Source organism: Salmo salar, chromosome ssa18, assembly GCF_905237065.1.
Source record: "Salmo salar chromosome ssa18, Ssal_v3.1, whole genome shotgun sequence".
Taxonomy (NCBI): Eukaryota; Metazoa; Chordata; class Actinopteri; order Salmoniformes; family Salmonidae; genus Salmo; species Salmo salar.
In genome coordinates this window covers 71,732,745-71,752,350 of record NC_059459.1, presented here as the reverse complement: position 1 = coordinate 71,752,350, position 19,606 = coordinate 71,732,745, and the positions used below count along the sequence as shown (strand labels likewise).

Sequence of the window (19,606 nt, the reverse complement as noted above, 5' to 3'; positions counted from 1 at the left end):
CTTTAGCTAGCTAGATTCTTCACATCCACTGTTTCACAAGACGACAGCCTGGTTTGCTGGTTTTCTCAGGAGTCCCTAAAACATTAAATAACACGAATTACAATGTCATACTCATGTCATAACACCAGCTAGCTAGCTGGCTAATGTTAGCTAGTCAGTCAACGTGCTAAATCGTGATTTTCGTAAATTAACTATATGTCAAAAAAATATGCATAATTGTTTGTCTCTGCACCGACTAACATATTCCTCTCAATTGTACATTTTTTGCTTGGCTCGTTATGTTATAATTACTTACATTTGCTTCCACCGTAATGTTTTGACAGCCACCTTTGCTGAAGAATGTCACCAGGGACGGGTGGCGCACACCAAATTTGTCAATGGAACCACTCACTATGATTGGTCATATAAAAACCTTGGGACCCAAAAGCATAATGAGTGCTCCAACTCCCCCTTGTGGTGGTCTGGAGCAATGAAGCCATGATGCTGGGTACTTTTAAGTCCCGCAGTGTAAGCTCACAACTTTTAAAGGAGCAACCACTGTACCTGGAAGAAACTGCCATGCAGTATTGAGGGAGAGAGTCTACCAGAACAAAGAGCTTCTCTTTGTTCAAAACTCCTAATCCCCAAAATGGGAGAACTAAACAATATTTCTATTTTTGAGAATGTGGGAATGGTCCATGGTCACTTAAGGGACAATAATGTTGTGTGTTTCATGAAGGACAGGAAACACACATAACCGTATCTCTTAAAGTGTACATTTCCCAGCTATCTGGGAAATCTAAATATTGTGAAACGTATGTGATTAAACATTAAGCTATTTTTGAAAAGACATAATGTGATGTTAACCTGTTGGGGGTAGGGGGCAGTATTTACACAGCCGGATAAAAAACGTACCCGATTTAATCTGGTTATTACTACTGCCCAGAAACTAGAATATGCATATAATTATTGGCTTTGGATAGAAAATACCCTAAAGTTTCTAAAACTGTTTGAATGGTGTCTGTGAGTATAACAGAACTCATATGGCAGGCAAAAACCTGAGAAGATTCCTTAAAGGAAGTGCCCTCTCTGACAAGATCTTGTTCTTTTTGTCTCTGTTTATTGAAGACTGAGGATCTTTGCTGTAACGTGACACTTCCTACGGCTCCCATAGGCTCTCGGAGCCCGGGAAAAAGCTGAATGATGTCATTCCAGCCCCAGGCTGAAACACATTTGCGCTTTTGGCAAGTGGCCGATAAGAGGATAATGGGCTTTGGCGCGTGCACGAGTCGATCCCCTGCTTTATTTTCTTTCGTCTATTTACCTAAACGCAGATTCCCGGTCGGAATATTAACGCTTTTTTACGAGAAAAATTGCTTAAAATTGATTTTAAACAGCGGTTGACATGCTTCGAAGTACGGTAATGGAATATTTCGAATTTATTGTCACGAAATGCGCCAAGCTCGTAACGCTTATTTACCATTCGGATAGTGTCTCGAATGCACGAACAAAACGCTGCTGTTTGAACATAACTATGGATTATTTGGGACCAAACCAACATTTGTTATTGAAGTAGAAGTCCTGGGAGTGCATTCTGACGAAGAACACCAAAGGTAATCAAACTTTTCTAATAGTAAATCGGAGTTTGGTGAAGGCTAAACTTGCTGGGTGTCTAAATAGCTAGCCCTGTGATGCCGGGCTATCTACTTAGAATATTGCAAAATGTGCTTTCACCAAAAAGCTATTTTAAAATCGGACATATCGAGTGCATAGAGGAGTTCTGTATCTATAATTCTTAAAATAATTGTTATGCTTTTTGTGAATGTTTATCGTGAGTAATTTAGTAAATTCTTAGTAAATTCGCCGGAAGTTTGCGGCGGGTATGCTAGTTCTGAACGTCACATGCTAATGTAAAAAGCTGGTTTTTGATATAAATATGAACTTGATTGAACAAAACATGCATGTATTGTATAACATAATGTCCTAGGCGTGTCATCTGACGAAGATCATCAAAGGTTAGTGCTGCATTTAGCTGTCTTCTGGGTTTTTGTGACATATGCTAGCTTGAAAAATGGGTGTCTGATTATTTCTGGCTGGCTACTCTGCTGACATAATCTAATGTTTTGCTTTCGTTGTAAAGCCTTTTTGAAATCGGACAGTGTGGTTAGATTAACGAGAGTCTTGTCTTTAAAATGCTGTAAAATAGTCATATGTTTGAGAAATTGAAGTAATAGCATTTCTAAGGTATTTTAATAACGCGCCACAGGATTCCACTGGCTGTTACGTAGGTGGGACGATTTCGTCCCGCCGACCCTAGAGAGGTTAACCTTCTAAATGAGAGTATGGATTTTCATATAAAGATGAACTAGTCAGTGGCCACACCCCCGTGAACCCAAACATCACATTAGGCGTCATTGAACCACCCCTTTTCCACAGAGTATAAAACACACTTCCAACAAAATATACATTAAGTCAGAGAATGCCGGGGCAGAGTCCCCACGTTGGAATTGCTAAAATTCTATAGGCCACGGAAGATTACTTACAGGCATAAATGTATACATTGCAATTATTCTCGAATGAGCAGCCATTTATGTGCAAAGGATTAGCATTTCAATGATTATAATTATCCACTCTCAGTCCCCACCCCTTTCCTTTGTCTGCCAAGCAGTTATATTGCCTTAGCCCACTATGGACTTTTCATTCATTGTTAGTAACCAATATCTACTGTTTGTTATGCATTTCTGTGATTAGTTAGGAAATAATTAAGCCAATTTGTATATTGCTGATTCATTATGGAAACTAGGGTTTGTGCAGATATTCAAGGGTTTGCAACGTTCAGTAATGAGAATTGATATAGTAATAATAATTCATTAAATCGAAGACTAATTGATTCATTTAATCACATAATTAAACCAAGAGAATTGATTTGATAATATAGTCTTCACATTTAATGATAGTCCAGACACAACATTTATATAACTCCAAGTCTACTGTGAATTTCACTTAACTTTGCTGTAGTGGTTTTCTTTCCTAGGACTTTGGTTGAATATCATTTCAGGGGTCATTTACTTGATAGAAAATCTTTATTTAAAAGCTCCAGATTGAAGTACAAAAGTAAAAACATTTCTCTGAATTTGCTTTACTGTAGTTACATATTTAGTAGATGTTATTGTGGGTGTAGCAAAATGCTTGTATTCCAAGCTCCAACTGTGCAGTAATATCTAAGGATATGCAACAATTCACACAAATCAAAAGCAAAACAATGGAATAGAAATATTAGGATGAGCAATGTCAGAGTCCGGACTCTTAATAGCTTTCAATTTACTTCTAGACTAGAAAGATATATTTTTATCCAAAGATCGATCCCTTTAACAAATACTTAACATGTTTCGTTGTTTACTGTTTAGTAACGCAATACTCAAATTAAAGTATGGCAATACCCAACTAAATGTCCATTTTGATTAATCCAGCTATCAAAATAGTTCAAATGTAAAGCATTAGACTTCTGTGTATTAAAGCAAGTAAGAATCTGGACAGTAAGGTCAATCAAATATTAGCTTTTCCTGACCTGAGGAAAACTCTGGGCCTTAGTTATACAGTATATCGGCTATCACTTGGGTCCCACAGTTTTTCCTGGTAAGATCACACAGTGAGGAAGAACTCAGGCCCCTAATCAAGTGGCTAAACTGTGATGGTCAACCTCTGAGCAGAATGGGTTGTTGTCAAGGATGTGTCCCAAATGGCACTCTATTCCCTGCATAGTGCACTACTTTTGACCAGGGCCCATAGGAGTGCAGTCAAACTTAGTGCACTGTATTGGGAATAGGGTGCCATTTGGGACACAACCCATGTCATGTTTTGTCTCAGCTATGCTTCACAGCACTGATGATGAGCGGAGCCGTGTTCTTTCCATCCTGGTTGAGACAGGGACTAAATATCGGATACAAACTCTCACTGAACGTATCCACGAACGTGAAGAGGTGCGTGCGCGCCTTGACGTCATAGAACAACAACTGGCCACCTTCATAGTCAAGAAAGATGCCAATCTTCTGGGGGTGAGAGGTCAGCTGGAGGGGCTGTCGAGTAGATGCCAGAGCCTTGACCTCGCCACTCTTCAGCCACAGGCACCAGTACCTTTGTGATGAATTGACATTAGATTATTATTCTTGCTAAATATCACATCCATAACTGATCTGTAAATGTATTAGCTAATGTTAACTACAGCATTTGTTAATGTCTATTCATGTACCCTTATCGGCAAGTGTTAGCAATAAAATAAAACAAACATCCTACTCAATATTTTAAAAGGGTAGAATTAAATAATTACTTTGCTACACTGAACAATATGCTCTGTAACAATAAGGTCATGAAATCTATCTAGACTGAAGCTTTATGAATGTTATTATTATTATGAATTTTGTATACTTTTGTTTACCCCCTTCTCCCCAACTTCGATCTTGTCTCATCGCTGAAACTCCCCAACAGGCTTGGGAAGGCAAACAAAGGTCGAGTCATGCGTCCTAAGAAACATGACCAGCCAAACCACACTTAACACCCTCCCGCTTAACCCGGAAGCCAGCCTTACGAATGTGTCGGAGTAAACACCGTTCAATTGACAACAGAGGTCAGCCTGCAGGGCGCCCGGGCCTACCACAAGGAGTCGCTAGTGCATAATGACCCAAGTAAAGTCCCCCCGGCCAAACCCTCCCCTAACCCGGACGACGCTGGGCCAGTTGTATGCTGCCCTATGGGACTCTCGATCACAGCCAGTTGTGATAAAGCCTGGGATTGAACCCAGGTCTGTAATGGCGCCTCTAGCACTGCAATGCAGTGCCTTAGACCACTGCGCCACTAGAGCAATTTGTGATGTTTTGTGTTGAAATTTGTGGAAGGATGTGTTGCATTTTAACTTTTATCCTTCAAAATGTATGACATTTTAATTGAAAAATTAAAACAATTAAACAGAAAGTCAGCATTACCCTCCGTCAGGGCTCAGCTTTATCTCTCCTTTCCGACGTGCCGATGCCCGCATCACACCCACAGTCCAGGCAGTCTTGCGGCCCACCTCGACCTCCCAGTAATGGCGTCCAAAGGTGAGGCCCTCGCGAGCGAGCACGAAGAGGGCGGGGCTGAAGCGACGAGTGCCTTCCGAATGGTTGTGCTTCCGTTCCTCGTATATCACCTGGCGACCGTCCTCTGACAGGACCAGGTTCCTCTGGGCGGTACCCGGGTCCAGGTACACTTCAGCTGGAGGAGCAGAGAGAGAGAGCCGACAGCATTTATTCTTATGAGCAGAGAGTAAGTTATATTTGGAAGAGGGTGGGTTATATTGCAACCAGTCCAAGTTCCATTTAAAACAATGTATGTACTGTAGTTGACCAAACAAAATGGAGGAGTGGACTAGAGGTCGACCGATTAATCGGAATGGCCGATTAATTAGGGCCGATTTCAAGTTTTCATAATAATCGGAAATCTGTATTTTTGGACGCCGATTATTATTATAATTTTTATTTAGACCTTTATTTAACTAGGCAAGTCAGTTAAGAACACATTTTCAATGACGGCCTAGGAACGGTGGGTTAACTGCCTTGTTCAGGGGCAGGATGACAGATCTTTACCTTGTCAGCTCAGGGATTCAATCTTGCAACCTTACGGTTACTAGTCCAACGCTCTAACCACCTGCTTTACATTGCACTCCACGAGGAGCCTGCCTGTTAAGCGAATGCAGTAAGAAGCCAAGGTAAGTTGCTAGCTAGCATTAAACTTCTTATAATCACTAGTTAAACTAGTAATATCATCAACCATGTGTAGTTATCTAGCCTGTCCTGCGTTGCATATAATCGCTTAGGTACACGTTGCTCCAACCATAAACATCAATGCCTTTCTTAAAATCAATACACAAGTATATATTTTTAAACCTGCATATTTAGTTAATATTGCCTGCTAACATGAATTTATTTTAACTAGGGAAAATGTGTCACTTCTCTTGCAAACAGAGTCAGGGTATATGCAGCAGTTTGGGCCGCCTGGCTCGTTGCGAACTATGAAGACTATTTCTTCCTAACAAAGACAGCCGACTTTGCCAAGCGGGGGATAATTTAACAAATGCGCATTTGCGAAAAAAGCACAATCGTTGCACGACTGTACCTAACTATAAACATCAATGAATTTCTTTAAATCAATACACAGAAGTATATATTGTTAAACCTGCATATTTAGCTAAAAGAAATCCAGGTTAGCAGGCAATATTAACCAGGTGAAATTGTGTCATTTTGCGTTCATTGAACACAGAGTCAGGGTATATGCAACAGTTTGGGCCGCCTGGCCCGTTGCGAATTAATTTGCCAGAATTTTACGTAATTATGACATAACATTGAAGGTTGTGCAATGTAACAGGAATAACGTTTTGTTTTCGAGATGATAGTTTCCGGATTCAACCATATTAATGACCTAAGGCTCGTATTTCTGTGTGTTGTTATAATTAAGTCTATGATTTGATAGAGCAGTCTGACTGAGCGATGGTAGGCAGCAGCAGGCTCGTAAGCATTCATTCAAAATAGCACTTTCGTGCGTTTTGCCAGCAGCCCTTCGCAATGCATTGCACTGTTTATGACTTCAAGCCTGTCAACTCCCAAGATTAGGCTGGTGTAACCGATGTGAAATGGCTAGCTAGTTAGCCGGGTGCGCGCTAATAGCGTTTTCAACGTCACTTGCTCCGAGACTTGTAGTCGTTTCCCCTTGCTCTGCATGGGTAACACTGCTTCGAGGGTGGCTTTTGTCGATGTGTTCCTGGTTCAAGCCCAGGTAGGAGCGAGGAGAGGGACGAGGAGCGAGGAGAGGGACGAGGAGCGAGGAGAGGGACGAGGAGCGAGGAGAGGGACGAGGAGCGAGGAGAGGGACGAGGAGCAAGGAGCGATACTGTTACACTGGCAATACTAAAGTGCCTATAAGAACATCCAATAGTCAAAGGTATATGAAATACAAATCGTATAGACAAATATTCCTATATTAACTACAACCTAAAACATCTGACCTGGGAATATTGAAGACTCATGTTAAAAGGATCCACCAGCTTTCATATGTTCTCATGTTCTGAGCAAGGAACATAAAACCTCTTAGGGATAGGGGGCAGTATTTTCACGGCCGGATGAAAAACGTACCCAAATTAAACTGCCTGCTACTCGGGCCCAGGAAGTAGGACATGCATATTATTAGTAGATTTGGATAGTAAACACTGAAGTTTCTAAAACTGTTTGAATGATGTCTGTGAGTATAACAGAACTCATATGGCAGGCAAAAACCTGAGAAAAATCCAACCAGGAAGTGGGAAATCTGAGTTGTAGTTCTTTCAAGTGATTGCCTTTACAGTATACAGTGACTTAGGGTTCATTTTTCACTTCCTAAGGCTTCCACTGGATGTCAACAGTCTTTAAACATTGTTTGAAGATTCTATGGTGAATTTGATAGGAATTACAGCCCAAGGAAGTAGGTGTCCCATTATAAGGCATGGGCTCAGTCACGCGCAAGGACTTGGGAGCGAGCTGAGTTCATATTCACTCCTAAAGAGAATGGATAGGTCCACCTGGAATTTTATTGAAGATATATGTTAACCTTTCTGGGCTAGGGGGCGGTATTTTCACAGACGGATAAAAAACGTACCCGATTTAAACTGGTTACTACTCTTGCCCAGAAACTGGAATATGCATATTAGTAGATTTGGATAGAAAACACTAAAGTTTCTAAAACTGTTTGAATGGTGTCTGAGTATAACAGAACTCATATGGCAGGCAAAAACCTGAGAATATTCCAAGCAGGAAGTGCCCTGTCTGCGATTTTGTAGTTCTGCTTTTGCTTGTCTATCGAAACTACAGTATCCGTGGGTTTATGTTGCACTTTCTAAGGCTTCCATTGGCTCTCTAAAGCCACCAGAAAGTGGATTGGGGCATCACCTGTCTCTGGGCAAAGTATAGTAACTCTGTCAGTGGTCTGCCTGAGGACAAAGGGAATGGAAATGGAAATGCGCGTTCACGAGACCATGCTGTTTTTTCTTTCTCTCTTTGAATGAATACAGTATTGCCCGGTTGGAATATTATCGCTATTTTACGAGAAAAATAGCATAAAAATTGATTTTAAACAGCGTTTGACATGCTTCTAAGTACGGTAATGGAACATTTAGAATTTTTTTGTGTCGATATCCGCTCGCACGTTACCCTTTGGATAGTGACCTGAACGCACGAACAAAACGGAGGTATTTGGACATAACTACGGATTATTTGGAACAAAAACATTTGTTGTGGAAGTAGCAGTCCTGGGAGTGCATTCTGACGAAGAACAGCAAAGGTAATCCAATTTTTCTAATAGTAATTCTGAGTTTACTGAGCCCCGACGTTGGCAGGTGTCTGAATAGCTAGCCTTGATGGCCGAGCTATGTACTCAGAATATTACAAAATGTGCTTTCGCCGAAAAGCTATTTTAAAATCTGACACCGCGATTGCATAAAGGAGTTCTGTATCTATAATTCTTAAAATAATGATGTATTTTGTCAACGTTTATCATGAGTAATTTAGTAAATTCACCGGAAGTTTTCAGTGGGAATACAATTTCTGAACATCACACGCCAATGTAAAAAGCTGTTTTTTGATATAAATATGAACTTGATTGAACAAAACATGCATGTATTGTATAACATCATGTCCTAGGAGTGTCATCTGATGAAGATCAAAGGTTAGTGCTGCATTTAGCTGTGTTTTGGGTTTTTGTGACATATATGCTAGCTTGAAAAATGGCTGTGTGGTTATTTCTGGCTATGTACTCTGCTAACATAATCTAATGTTTTGCTTTCGCTGTAAAGCCTTTTTGAAATCAGACAATGTGGTTAGATTAACGAGTCTTATCTTTCAAATGGTGTAAAATAGTCCTATGTTTGAAATATTGAAATTATAGCATTTGAGGTTTTTAATTTCGCACCACGCTCTACTACTGGCTGTTGAATAGAGTGGGGCGCTCCCACCTAGCCCAGAGAAGTTAAAAACAACATAAAGATTGATTCTATACATCGTTTGACATGTTTCTACAAACTGTAGTATAACTTTTTTGACTTTTCGTCTGGACTAAGTAAGCATGCGCGTTGTGTATTTGGATAGTGAACCTAACGCACGAACAAAATTGATTATTTGGACAAAGATAATCTTTATCGAACATTTATTGTGGAGCTGGGGTTCCTGGGAGTGCCTTCTGATGATGATAATCAAGGGTAAGTGAATGTTTATAACGTAATTTCTTAGTTTTATTGATTACAAAATGGCGGGTTTCTGTTTGCTTGTTGGTGTCGTCTGGGCTGTACTCAGATTATTGCAAATTGTGCTTTCGCCGTGAACCTTTTTTGAAATCTGACAAAGCGGTTACATTTAGGAGAAGTGTATCTATAATTCTGTGCATAACACTTCTATATTGATCAAAGTTTATGATGAGTATTTCTGTAATATGTGTGCTCATTGACCGGAGGTTTGGAGGGAAAACATTTCTGAACATTACGCGCCAATGTAAAATGAGGTTTTTGGATATAAATATGAACTTTAACGAGCAAAACATTCATGTATTGTCTGACATGAAGTCCTATGAGTGCCATCTGATGAAGATCAAAGGTTAGTGAATATTTTAGCTGTATTTCTGGTATGTGTGATGCATCTAGTTGCTTGGAAAATGGCTGTGTGGCTTTTCTTGTTTATGTGGTGTCCTAAAATATTCTAATGTTTTGCTTTCACCGTAAAGCCTTTTTGAAATCGGACAATTTGGTTAGATAAAGGAGAACCTTATCTTTAAAATGGTGTATAATACTTGTATGTGTGAGAAATTTGAATGTGATTTTTGCTGTTTTGAATTTGGCGTTCAGATTTTTCACTGGCTGTTGTGAAATCAATCCCGCTAACGGGATTCGCGTGTTAAGGGGTCACTAACAGGTTAAACGTTAGCTTTTTTACATGGCACATATTGCACTTTTACTTTCTTCTCCAACACTTTGTTTTTGCATTATTTAAACCAAATTGAACATGTTTAATTATTTATTTATTTGAGGCTAAATTGATTTTATTGATGTATAATATTAAGTTAACTTCTCTAGGGTAGGGGCAGTATTTTCACGGCCGGATGAAAAACGTACCCAAATTAAACGGCCTACTACTCGGGCCCAGGAACTAGAAAATGCATATTATTAGTAGATTTGGATAGAAAACACTGAAGTTTCTAAAACTGTTTGAATGATGTCTGAGTATAACAGAACTCATATGGCAGGCAAAAACCTGAGAGAAATCTAACCAGGAAGTGAGAATTCTGGTGCTTGTAGTCCTTTCAAGTCATTGCCTATCGAACACAGTGACTTAGGGTTCATTTTGCACTTCCTAAGGCTTCCACTAGATGTCAAGTCTTTAGAAAGTTGTTTGAGGCGTCTATGATGAACACAGAGCGAACAAGAAGGTGGGTAAGTTGGTGACCCAGGGAAGGACATCAGTTCATTGGCGCGCATTCACGTGAGAGGTAGCTGTGTTCCAAAACATTTTTCAAGACAATGGAATCGTCCGGTTGGAATATTATTGAAGTTCTAAGTGATAAAGGCCCTAAAGATTGATGCTATACAATGTTTGACATGTTTGAACGAACATAAATAGAACTTTTAACTTTTTGTCGTGACATTTTCCACGCACTTCCTACACTTGGAGTAGCTAACTGAACACGCTAACAACAAGGAGCTATTTGGACATAAATTATGGACTTTATCGAACAAAGCAACATTTATTGTGGACCTGGGATTCCTGGAAGTGCCTTCTGATGAAGATCAAAGGTAAGTGAATATTTCTAATGCTATTTATGATTTTAGATGACTCCAAAATGGCGGGTATCTGTATTGCCTAGTGTATTTTTCTGAGCGCAGTACTCAGATTATTGCAAAGTGTACTTTCCTCGTGAAGCGTTTTTGAAATCTGTCACAGCGTTAGCATAAAGATGTTCATCTATAATTCTTTGAATGACAGTTTAATATTTTACCAACGTTTATGGTGAGTATTTTTGTAAATTGTTGTGCTGATCCACCGGCAGTATTGGAGGCAAAACATTTTCTGAACGTCACGCGCCAATGTAAAACGGGGTTTATGGATATAAATATGAACTTGATCGAACAGAAAATGCATGTATTGTGTAACATGATGTCCTAGGAGTGTCATCTGATGAAGATCGTCAAAGGTTAGTGCATCATTTTAGCTGGTTTTTGTGACGCCTGTCCTTGCTAGGAAAATGGCTGTGTGCTCTTGTGTTGGAACAGTCCTAACATAATCTAACTTTAGGCTTTCGCCATAAAGCCTTTTTGAAATCGGACAATGTGGTTACATTAAGGAGACGTGTACCTTTACAATGGTGTAAAATAGTACTTTGAGAACTTTGAATTATGACATTTTGTGGTTTTGAATTTGGCGCTCAGATTTTTCACTGGCTGTTGAATAGTGTGAACCGTGGGAGGTTAAAATAAGTGTTCATTCAGTATTGTTGTAATTGTCATTATTACAAATAAATAAAAATGCATAAATAAATAAATAAATAAATAAATATCGGACGATTAATCGGTATCGGCTTTTTTTGGTCCTCCAATAAATCGATATCGGCCTTGAAAAATCATAATTGGCCAACCTCTAGAGTGGACATATCCCTGGAGTGAACAACCGGTGGAGGCTGCTGAGGGGAGGATGGCTCATAATAAATGTCTGGAACGGCGCAAATGGATTGGCATCAAACACATTGAAACCATGTGTTTGATGTTGTTGATACCTTTCCACTTACGCTGCTCAGCCATTACCATGCCGTCCTCCCCAATTAAGGTGCCACCAACCTCCACTGCAGGTTTGTATCAAATCCTAACTGTTATCATGACCCAGTACTGACAATGTATGGTGAAGTATAGACAGAGCTGAATTACTGAGGTTCAACAAAGCCTTACTATTTTCATCTGATATCGACCAACATTTTAGTAATCCACAGGATTCTGTCATTAACGTTAAAACAAAGTTGTTTCAAAGAGGAGTATGTTTAGCCAAATCATCACAGTTGAAAGTCAAATTCGCACCAATCTAAAAAAGAACACAGGTAACTGTACTCACTTGCATAGTTCTGCAGCTGCCTGAGCTCTGGAAAAGACAGAGAGCAAGAACAAAAATATAATTACTTGAAATTGGAAAGAATGAACCAAAAGACAGAGCAAACTAGAATGCTATTTGACCCTAAACAGAGAGTACATAGTGGCATAATACCTGACCATTGTGACCGACACAAAATTAAGGAAAGCTTTGACTATGTACAGACTCAGTGAGAATATCCTTGCTATTGAGAGCTGCCGCCGTAGGCAGACCTGGCACTAAAGAGAAGACAGTCTACAGGATGTTCCCACTGCCAACAAAATTAGGTTGGAAACTGAGCTGCGATTTCTAACTTCCTGCCAAACGTGTGACCATATAAGAGACACATATTTCCCTCAGATTACACACCCACAAAGAATTTGAAAACAAATCATATGTTGATATCTCCCATATCTATTAGGTGAAATGCCACAGTGTGCCATCACAGCAGCAAGATTTGTGACCTGTTGCTACAAGGGCAACCAGTGAAGAACGAAGAACAAAAACCATTGTAAATACAAGCCATATTTATGTTTATTTATTTTCCCTTTTGTACTTTAAAACTTCTTCAGGATTGGTGGGTCGCCTGCGGGACGGTTGAGCTAACGTAGGCTAATGCGATTAGCATGAGTTTGGAAGTAACAAGAACATTTCCCAGGACATAGACATATCTGATATTGGCAAAAAGCTTAAATTCTTGTTCATCGAACTGCACTGGCCAATTTACAGTAGCTATTACAGTGAAAGAATCCATGCTATTGTTTGAGGAGAGTGCACAGTTTTGAACATGAAAAGTTATTAATAAACAAATTAGGCACATTTGGGCAGTCTAGATATAAAATGTTGAACAGAAATGCAATGGTTCATTGGATCAGTCTGAAACTTTGCACATACACTGCTGTCATCTAGTGGCCAAAATCTAAAATGCAGCTGGGCTGGAAAAATACATGATGGCCTCTCTCTTGCATTTCAAAGATGGTACAAAAAAAAGCAACAGTCGGTGCGGGTGGGAGAGCGACAGTTGGCACGGGCGGGCGAGCGACAGTCGGCGCTGTCAGTCAGTCACCTGTTGTTGCCATCTCATTACTAACAGATGGCTGACCTTTGGCATCTACTGTACCTCAATCTGATGACTCTATATATATATATATATATATATATATATATATATATATATATATAGAGGTGCTAGTCTAATGACCTACATCTAGATATCTACATAGACACCACAGGAGGTTAGTGGCACCGTCATTGGGGAGGACGGGCTCATGGTAATGGCTGGAGTGGAATAGTATCAAATACATCCAACCAATGCCATTCCATTGATGCCATTCCATTCCCTCCGTTCTGGCCATTATTATGAGCCGTGATAAACACTGACATAAGGTCAGTTTGGTTTTTTTCCTTCTTTGTAGTTGAGATAAGGATTGAGTGAAACTAAACTGATCCTAGATTGGTGCCTACAGGTATATTCTATCTGGAGAGAAATGGGATTTGGAAACAGGAAGTGAGGTCACAGTAAGCAAGTGAAAATGGTTGTCTCTCGATTTTAACAGTTTTACGCTTTTGACTAAAGCCTTATACTGTAGATCAGGGGTAGGCAACCCTGGTCTTGGAGTGCCGTAGAACTTCATGTTTTTGATTTAACCGACGTGGAACACCAGGTGTGTTGAATTTAGGCAATCACTGGACTGATCAATTAGCTCAGTTGGTCAGGAGTGGTGCCCAGTGGCAACAAAATCCTGCAGTACCTGTAGCCTACCCCTGCTGTGGGTAGTGCAGCACTATTTTACCCTGAAAAACAAGGTATCATTTGCTCTATATAATAATGGTTGATTTTACCCACCCTTTCCATACAGACTCTTCAGTTCTTCCTGGAACCTGTCGACAAGGGTGCTGACGGATGATTGGATGGTTCCTAGGTAGAGGTCTGTGTTCACACTCACTCCTGACCAATTACTGGGCTCTGGGAGGGGCGCCAGGGTGGGCAGGCTCTGCAGGGGAGGACGAGGAGAGGTTTAACTGTGCGTGTGTGTATGTGCGTCTGAGTTTCTGTGTGTGTGGGTCTGTGTATCCCCTCATGTCTTAGCCTACCTGGAGGAAGATGACTTTATCCTGGTTCTGTGCCAGGGCGTCCAGCTCTCCGCTCCTCTTCCGGAGCTGGATCAGTTCGTCCTCCAGACCTCGGGCCAGCTCCTGGGCATGCCTCTCCGCCTCACGCTGTCTCGTAGCGATCAGCTCCACCAGCTCAGCCTGGCTCTGCTCCACTAGACGCTGCAGCTCTGCATACACCTGCCAGCTGTCCTCCAACTCCCTCTGGGCAGTGCTCTATAAAGACAGGTGATAGACAGACGTACACAGACATTGAGACATTGTTCTATTTTTTCAATGTTTCATTTCACCAGGTTGGCCAGTTGAGAACAAGTTCTCATTTACAACTGCAACCTGGCCAAGAAAGCAAAGCATTGCGACACAAACACAGCGTTACACATGGAACAAACGTACAGTCAATAACACAATAGAAAAGTCTATATACAGTGCGAGTCAGAGATGGGAGAGGACAGCGTGACATGTACGGACATATTCTAGAGATACAGATAAATACATTACCACAGCTTGACTCCAATCAAGTTGTAGAAACATCAAGGATAATCAATGGAAACAGGATGCATCTGAGCTCATTTGAATCTCATAGCAAAGGATCTGAATACTTTAAAAAAAAAAGTCTTATAAATTTGCCTTCATTTCTATAAACCTGTTTTCACATTGTCATTATGGGGTAGTGTGTGTAGATTGATGAGGAAAACTAGTAGAATAAGGCTGTAACGTAACAAAATGTGGAAAAAGTCAAGGGGTCTGAATACTTTGTGAATGTACTGTATACAGACATTCTGGAGATAGAGATAAATCCTTCGCTCTCCTCCATCTCCCTCTGAGCACTGCTATAAAGACGGGTGATGCAGGAAAGAGGTTGTGGTGTGAAAACACACACGGCTGAGGTAGGTGTTTGAATGATGCCAAGTGACTAAAGCTGTGGACACACACAGACACCCACCCACCCGGTTTGCCAACAGCACAACTCGCCTAACAGGTCTGGCTGCCTTATCTCCCTCAGCCCACATTCAAATATCTACCGGTTTGAGTTGGAGGAAACACTGTGTTTTCTTATACTTCCTTTCCATGTCACATGTTCATGATTACACAGGAAAAGTGTATAATACAAAAACATTGAAAATCAGAACCTATTAACAGAATTGGTTATCAACCCCCCATTCCTTTCCCCCCTCCCTCCCTCTAGTCAGAAAGTAACCCACAATATATCCCCTCCCTCTGTAACCTGATCCCATTTTTAAACATGGCTCAAGTGAACTGCAGTTGCACTGTGCTCTATTTACAGTCAATATCTGACCAGGAGACTGGTCAACCAGTGTAGCAGTGAACTTAGGAAGATTTAGTGAGTAGGAAGTACTGCTAGATAGTAAACAACCCGGTTTTCTCCTGTTTACTACCATTTAGCCTAGTCTCAATTGGCTGTGTCTACAGTATGTAATCCCTGTAGGAATTGACCCCACGACCTTGGCTAGTGCCTCTCTATCTATTTGAGAGTGGCTACATTTTCTCTAGTCCCATGCCTCAGCTGTTTACCTAAACAAGTGGCAGGGTGGTCGTTTTGCTGTTATTCGAATACCGGATTTCCCCTTTAAATCCTACAGAAATCCTACCTTATTAACCTCTTTGGTCCACAAAGGGAGTTTCCAGGAGGTTCTAGCTAAGGAGTATAGGATTAAAACAGGGTGTGGGCACTCAGGTAAATGTTTGCACTGGCCATGCTGGTTAGTCTGCCTAGGGGATGGACCAGAGCCATCAAACATGGGAGCAAAAACACTTTCTATGGTAGTCAACTGTAAGACCTAGCGTAAGGGCTGGGGACACTATGGGGGGGTAATGACACTATGCAAATGTATTCTATTTGATTTATACATCATATGACTATTCACCATATGTCAAGATAGATGTTTATGTTACAGAAATAATAGAAGAAAAAAAAAAGAGGCTTGATCAAGAGGCAGTATGCCAATCAACTATACTGTACAATGCACTATTGTTAATTTGCTATGGTTTGCCCTAATGAATACAATCCAGTTTACACTCACTCAACCAAACACCACAAAAGACAAAGACAGTGCATTTTGATGAAATCACCATTTATACAAGGGACTCACTTTTATGACCCGTATGGACTGGTTGATCTCTTCTAACTTCTTGGCCCGCTCCTTGATCAGGTGTTTCAGCTCCAACCTCCACTTGCCCAGATGACTCTGTGTGAGGGCAGAAAATGTCCAAGACTGATGTATAGTACTGTACAAAACCAAAAATACACAAGGGGGGGTGCTTTTGTTGCAATTACTGGCTAGATGTGATGCAGATGCTAGGTGTGATGAATGCCGAATCACCTCCGTTACCCAAGGGCTGGCAGTACCCAACAATAATGTATCCACAAGTTATATTGTGTTACACATCTCAGCCTGCCTATCTGTCTGTCTGCTGAGCTAATGCACTGTAGTGCTACACAATTTCTGTAATTATAATAAACCAGGGTATCCTGTGCACTACAAGACTGTTAGCCCGCTGAGCTAAAGCCTGGCTATTAAGCCCATCTTTTTGCTGTATCTGTCTGTCTACCCTGGACTCACCATCTTCTTCTTCCACTCACGGTCGACGGACACAATCTCGTGGGTCTTGTGTGAGGCTTCTGCGCAGGAGATGCAGACGCAGCCGTGGTCGTTACGACAGTAGACCTCCAGCAGGCGCTCGTGCTTCTTACAGATCTTCTCTTCCAGGTGGTGCATGGGCTCAACCAGGCGGTGGGACATCAGAGACTTCACCTTCCTGTGTTAAGGTCAAGTTTAGCTTATGTGTCAGGGTGGGGGTCAATTACATTTCAATCATAGGGAGAAGGCGGAAAAATATATATATATATAGTTTTTATTTCTCACTTGTGATGTCGGAGATGTGCGTCACAGTATGACCCGGGACAGTTGAGACAAGACTTCAATGCCCTCATCTTCCTCCCAATGCACGCGTCACATGGCACCTCGCCCGCCCGGGCGAACTCTCCACCCTCCGCCGCAGCTGCCGGTGACTCTCCGTGAAACCCATGTCCCGCCGCCAGACACCCAGCCACCGCACCCGCCTTCGTGTTCGGTGAAGTCACACCCACATCGAGCCCCTGGAACTGGGAAGAGATCTCGGCGAGGACCCGGTTGATGCTGAGCTCCGGCCTTCGGGTGTAGCTCTTCTTACACATGGGGCACTGGAACTTCTTGCTGTGGTCCCAGTAGCCCTACAGAACGAGGAAGGAGGAGAAAGACTATACATTTTCTTTACAGTCCATGGAAACACACACACACAATGCGGGGTTGGAAGCACGTAGTCTAGTATTCTTCCTCGGTTCCTTAATACCATCTAGAATGTTTTTTTTCTGCCCACGTACATTTCGCTTAGGTTTTCCTTGCTTTTTAGGGTCTAGGCCAGGTAACTAAAGCATTTTCTGACAACTGCAGATGTAAAAAAGGCTTTATAAAGTAAATGTGATACCTGAAGACAGGCCTTGCAGAAGCTGTGTCCGCAGGGGGTCGAGACAGGCTCTACGAAGACCTCCAGACAGATAGAACATTGGAATGACTCCTCTGACAAGGTGCCCCCCCTCCCTGGGGATCTCACACCTGACAGGGGGGAGGCGAGGAGAGAGGGAGGTGAGTGAGAGAGTGTGTGTGTGTGTGCGCGCGAGTGAGTGCATAAGAGGGAGAGATGAAAAAGCCAGTATGTTTAAATGAGCACCACAGCCCTAAGTTTTTAAACATCAACAATGCTCACTCCCATCAGCAAACGGGTCATGAAAGAGTTTGTTCCAAACGTTCCATTTGTAAACCATCCCTGGAATGTAGAAATGCAGGCTGTATGTCTACCTTGTACCTGCTGTAGGTTTTAAAAGAATCTGTACGGATGCGTACTGTCTGCGTCTCAAATAGCACCGTATTCCCTATACAGTGCACTCTGGTCAAATGTAGTGCACTGATGGAGGATATTGTGCCCTTTGGGACGCAACATACTTGAACTGAAAGGACATGCCATATTTCGATAAATACCTTTTCATCTTCAAATAACAATACTATTAACAAAACAGCTTCACAAATACAGGAAGTTTGAAGTTAAAGGGAGAGCATATGGCAGAATAACCGATGTCAATTTCCACAGAACTATTATCAAATTCATGCAAAAAAAAATTAAGAAAATACTACTTTTAGATACTATTCTTTCGTGTTGACTTGAAAAATAATTTCTCCGCCCATACCATCGATTCATACTTTTGTAAATTGTTCTATACTAGATCAACATTTCTTTAAATGCACTATTGAAAACACTCCCCCCCACATGCTGTGAGAAAAACCTGTCCAAACAAGTTTACCATCATTCTTAGTAACCAACTTGATGACATATGAGATATATTACAACAATAAAAAGGGATAAAAATGTTTAGAAATATAAAGGTTAACTTACTCTGCATGCTGATTAAGGTATCCTGTTTCTCGTGTGTCCACACAGTCCCGTGTCTCTGTACAGGATTCTGGAGCTTTCTCCCTACTCCACTGTATTGTACTGGCAGTCTCTCTATGGAAATCCACAACAGGTTTTGGCCCTGTGAAACACACTACTGTCTCTCCCTCGAGCTCAACATCACACCCTGCAGTATCTCCCTCTCTCTCGCACTTTGATCTGAGCACTGTGGGTGTGTCCAAACTTCACCTGAGCCTGTATTCACGAAGCAGGAGTGTGGATCTAGGATCAGGCCCCTTATCCAAGTCCATATAATCATATTATGGTCGAAATGCAAAACTGATCCTAGATCAGCAATCCTAGTCAAAGGCTTTACAAATACAGGACATGGTAGGAAATTAGTGCTTCTCTAGTCTCCACCTTTACCCACACCCTACTCAACCCCAATACCACGACATCACAATCACTCCAGAAGCCTAAGCAAAGTTGTCAGAATTGTCATAATTAGGCCTGTGCTATAATGGATTGTAGTTTTGTTCCTTTCCATGAAAACATTACAAAAACTAACCAGATTAAGTCAAGATGTGACAATGCACACTGAAGTAGCCTACGCATGAGTGTCATTTCACGCCATTGCCATCAGTTGGCGCTCAACATAGATTGGAAATATTTGCAAATGTTTGTGAAGTTGCAAGCGATATGGGTTTTGGGTCAAGATTCACATGGCATTGACCAACACACCATTCTATTATCAGATATAGCTTCCTCTAGAAATAGTCTGCTTGAAAGACAGTTCAATTGCTCAGTCTGGAATTGTTCACTAATCCTCAGGGCCATAACTTCTGTAAGAATTGTATTGGTCAATGGTTTGTCCATTCATATACACTGTAAATTTAAAGAAAATTCTTCAG

General features: G+C 41.3%; 1 protein-coding gene across 2 annotated transcripts; it reads right to left on the bottom strand.

Moving 5' to 3' along the window:
• Positions 1-3,048: 3,048 nt before the first annotated feature.
• LOC106577964 (E3 ubiquitin-protein ligase TRIM39) lies at positions 3,049-18,962 on the bottom strand. Of its 2 annotated transcripts, XM_014156461.2 has the most exons (10): positions 18,699-18,962; positions 17,736-17,863; positions 17,135-17,481; positions 16,832-17,027; positions 16,361-16,456; positions 14,232-14,465; positions 13,984-14,131; positions 12,123-12,149; positions 4,959-5,226; positions 3,049-4,113 (listed from the first exon to the last, which is right to left on the bottom strand). In XM_014156461.2, the coding sequence occupies exons 1-10, from the start codon at positions 18,703-18,705 to the stop codon at positions 3,843-3,845; spliced, it is 1,722 nt and encodes a 573-aa protein (XP_014011936.1). In that variant the 5' UTR covers positions 18,706-18,962; the 3' UTR covers positions 3,049-3,842. The 2 variants fall into 2 exon arrangements, with proteins under 2 accessions (XP_014011936.1, XP_014011937.1); XM_014156462.2 differs by lacking the exon at positions 17,736-17,863 and having other exon boundaries at positions 18,699-18,904.
• Between the last annotated feature and the right edge of the window lie 644 nt (positions 18,963-19,606).

Bases quoted from the DNA above. Each gene is read 5' to 3' on its own strand.
- LOC106577964 (XM_014156461.2), bottom strand. The intron at 17,482-17,735 runs GTATCACATTTA...CTCGTTCTGTAG, and splicing joins TCTGCAAGGCCTGTCTTCAG to GGCTACTGGGACCACAGCAA. The intron at 12,150-13,983 runs GTGGGTAAAATC...TGTCTTTTCCAG, and splicing joins GAAGAGTCTGTATGGAAAGG to AGCTCAGGCAGCTGCAGAAC.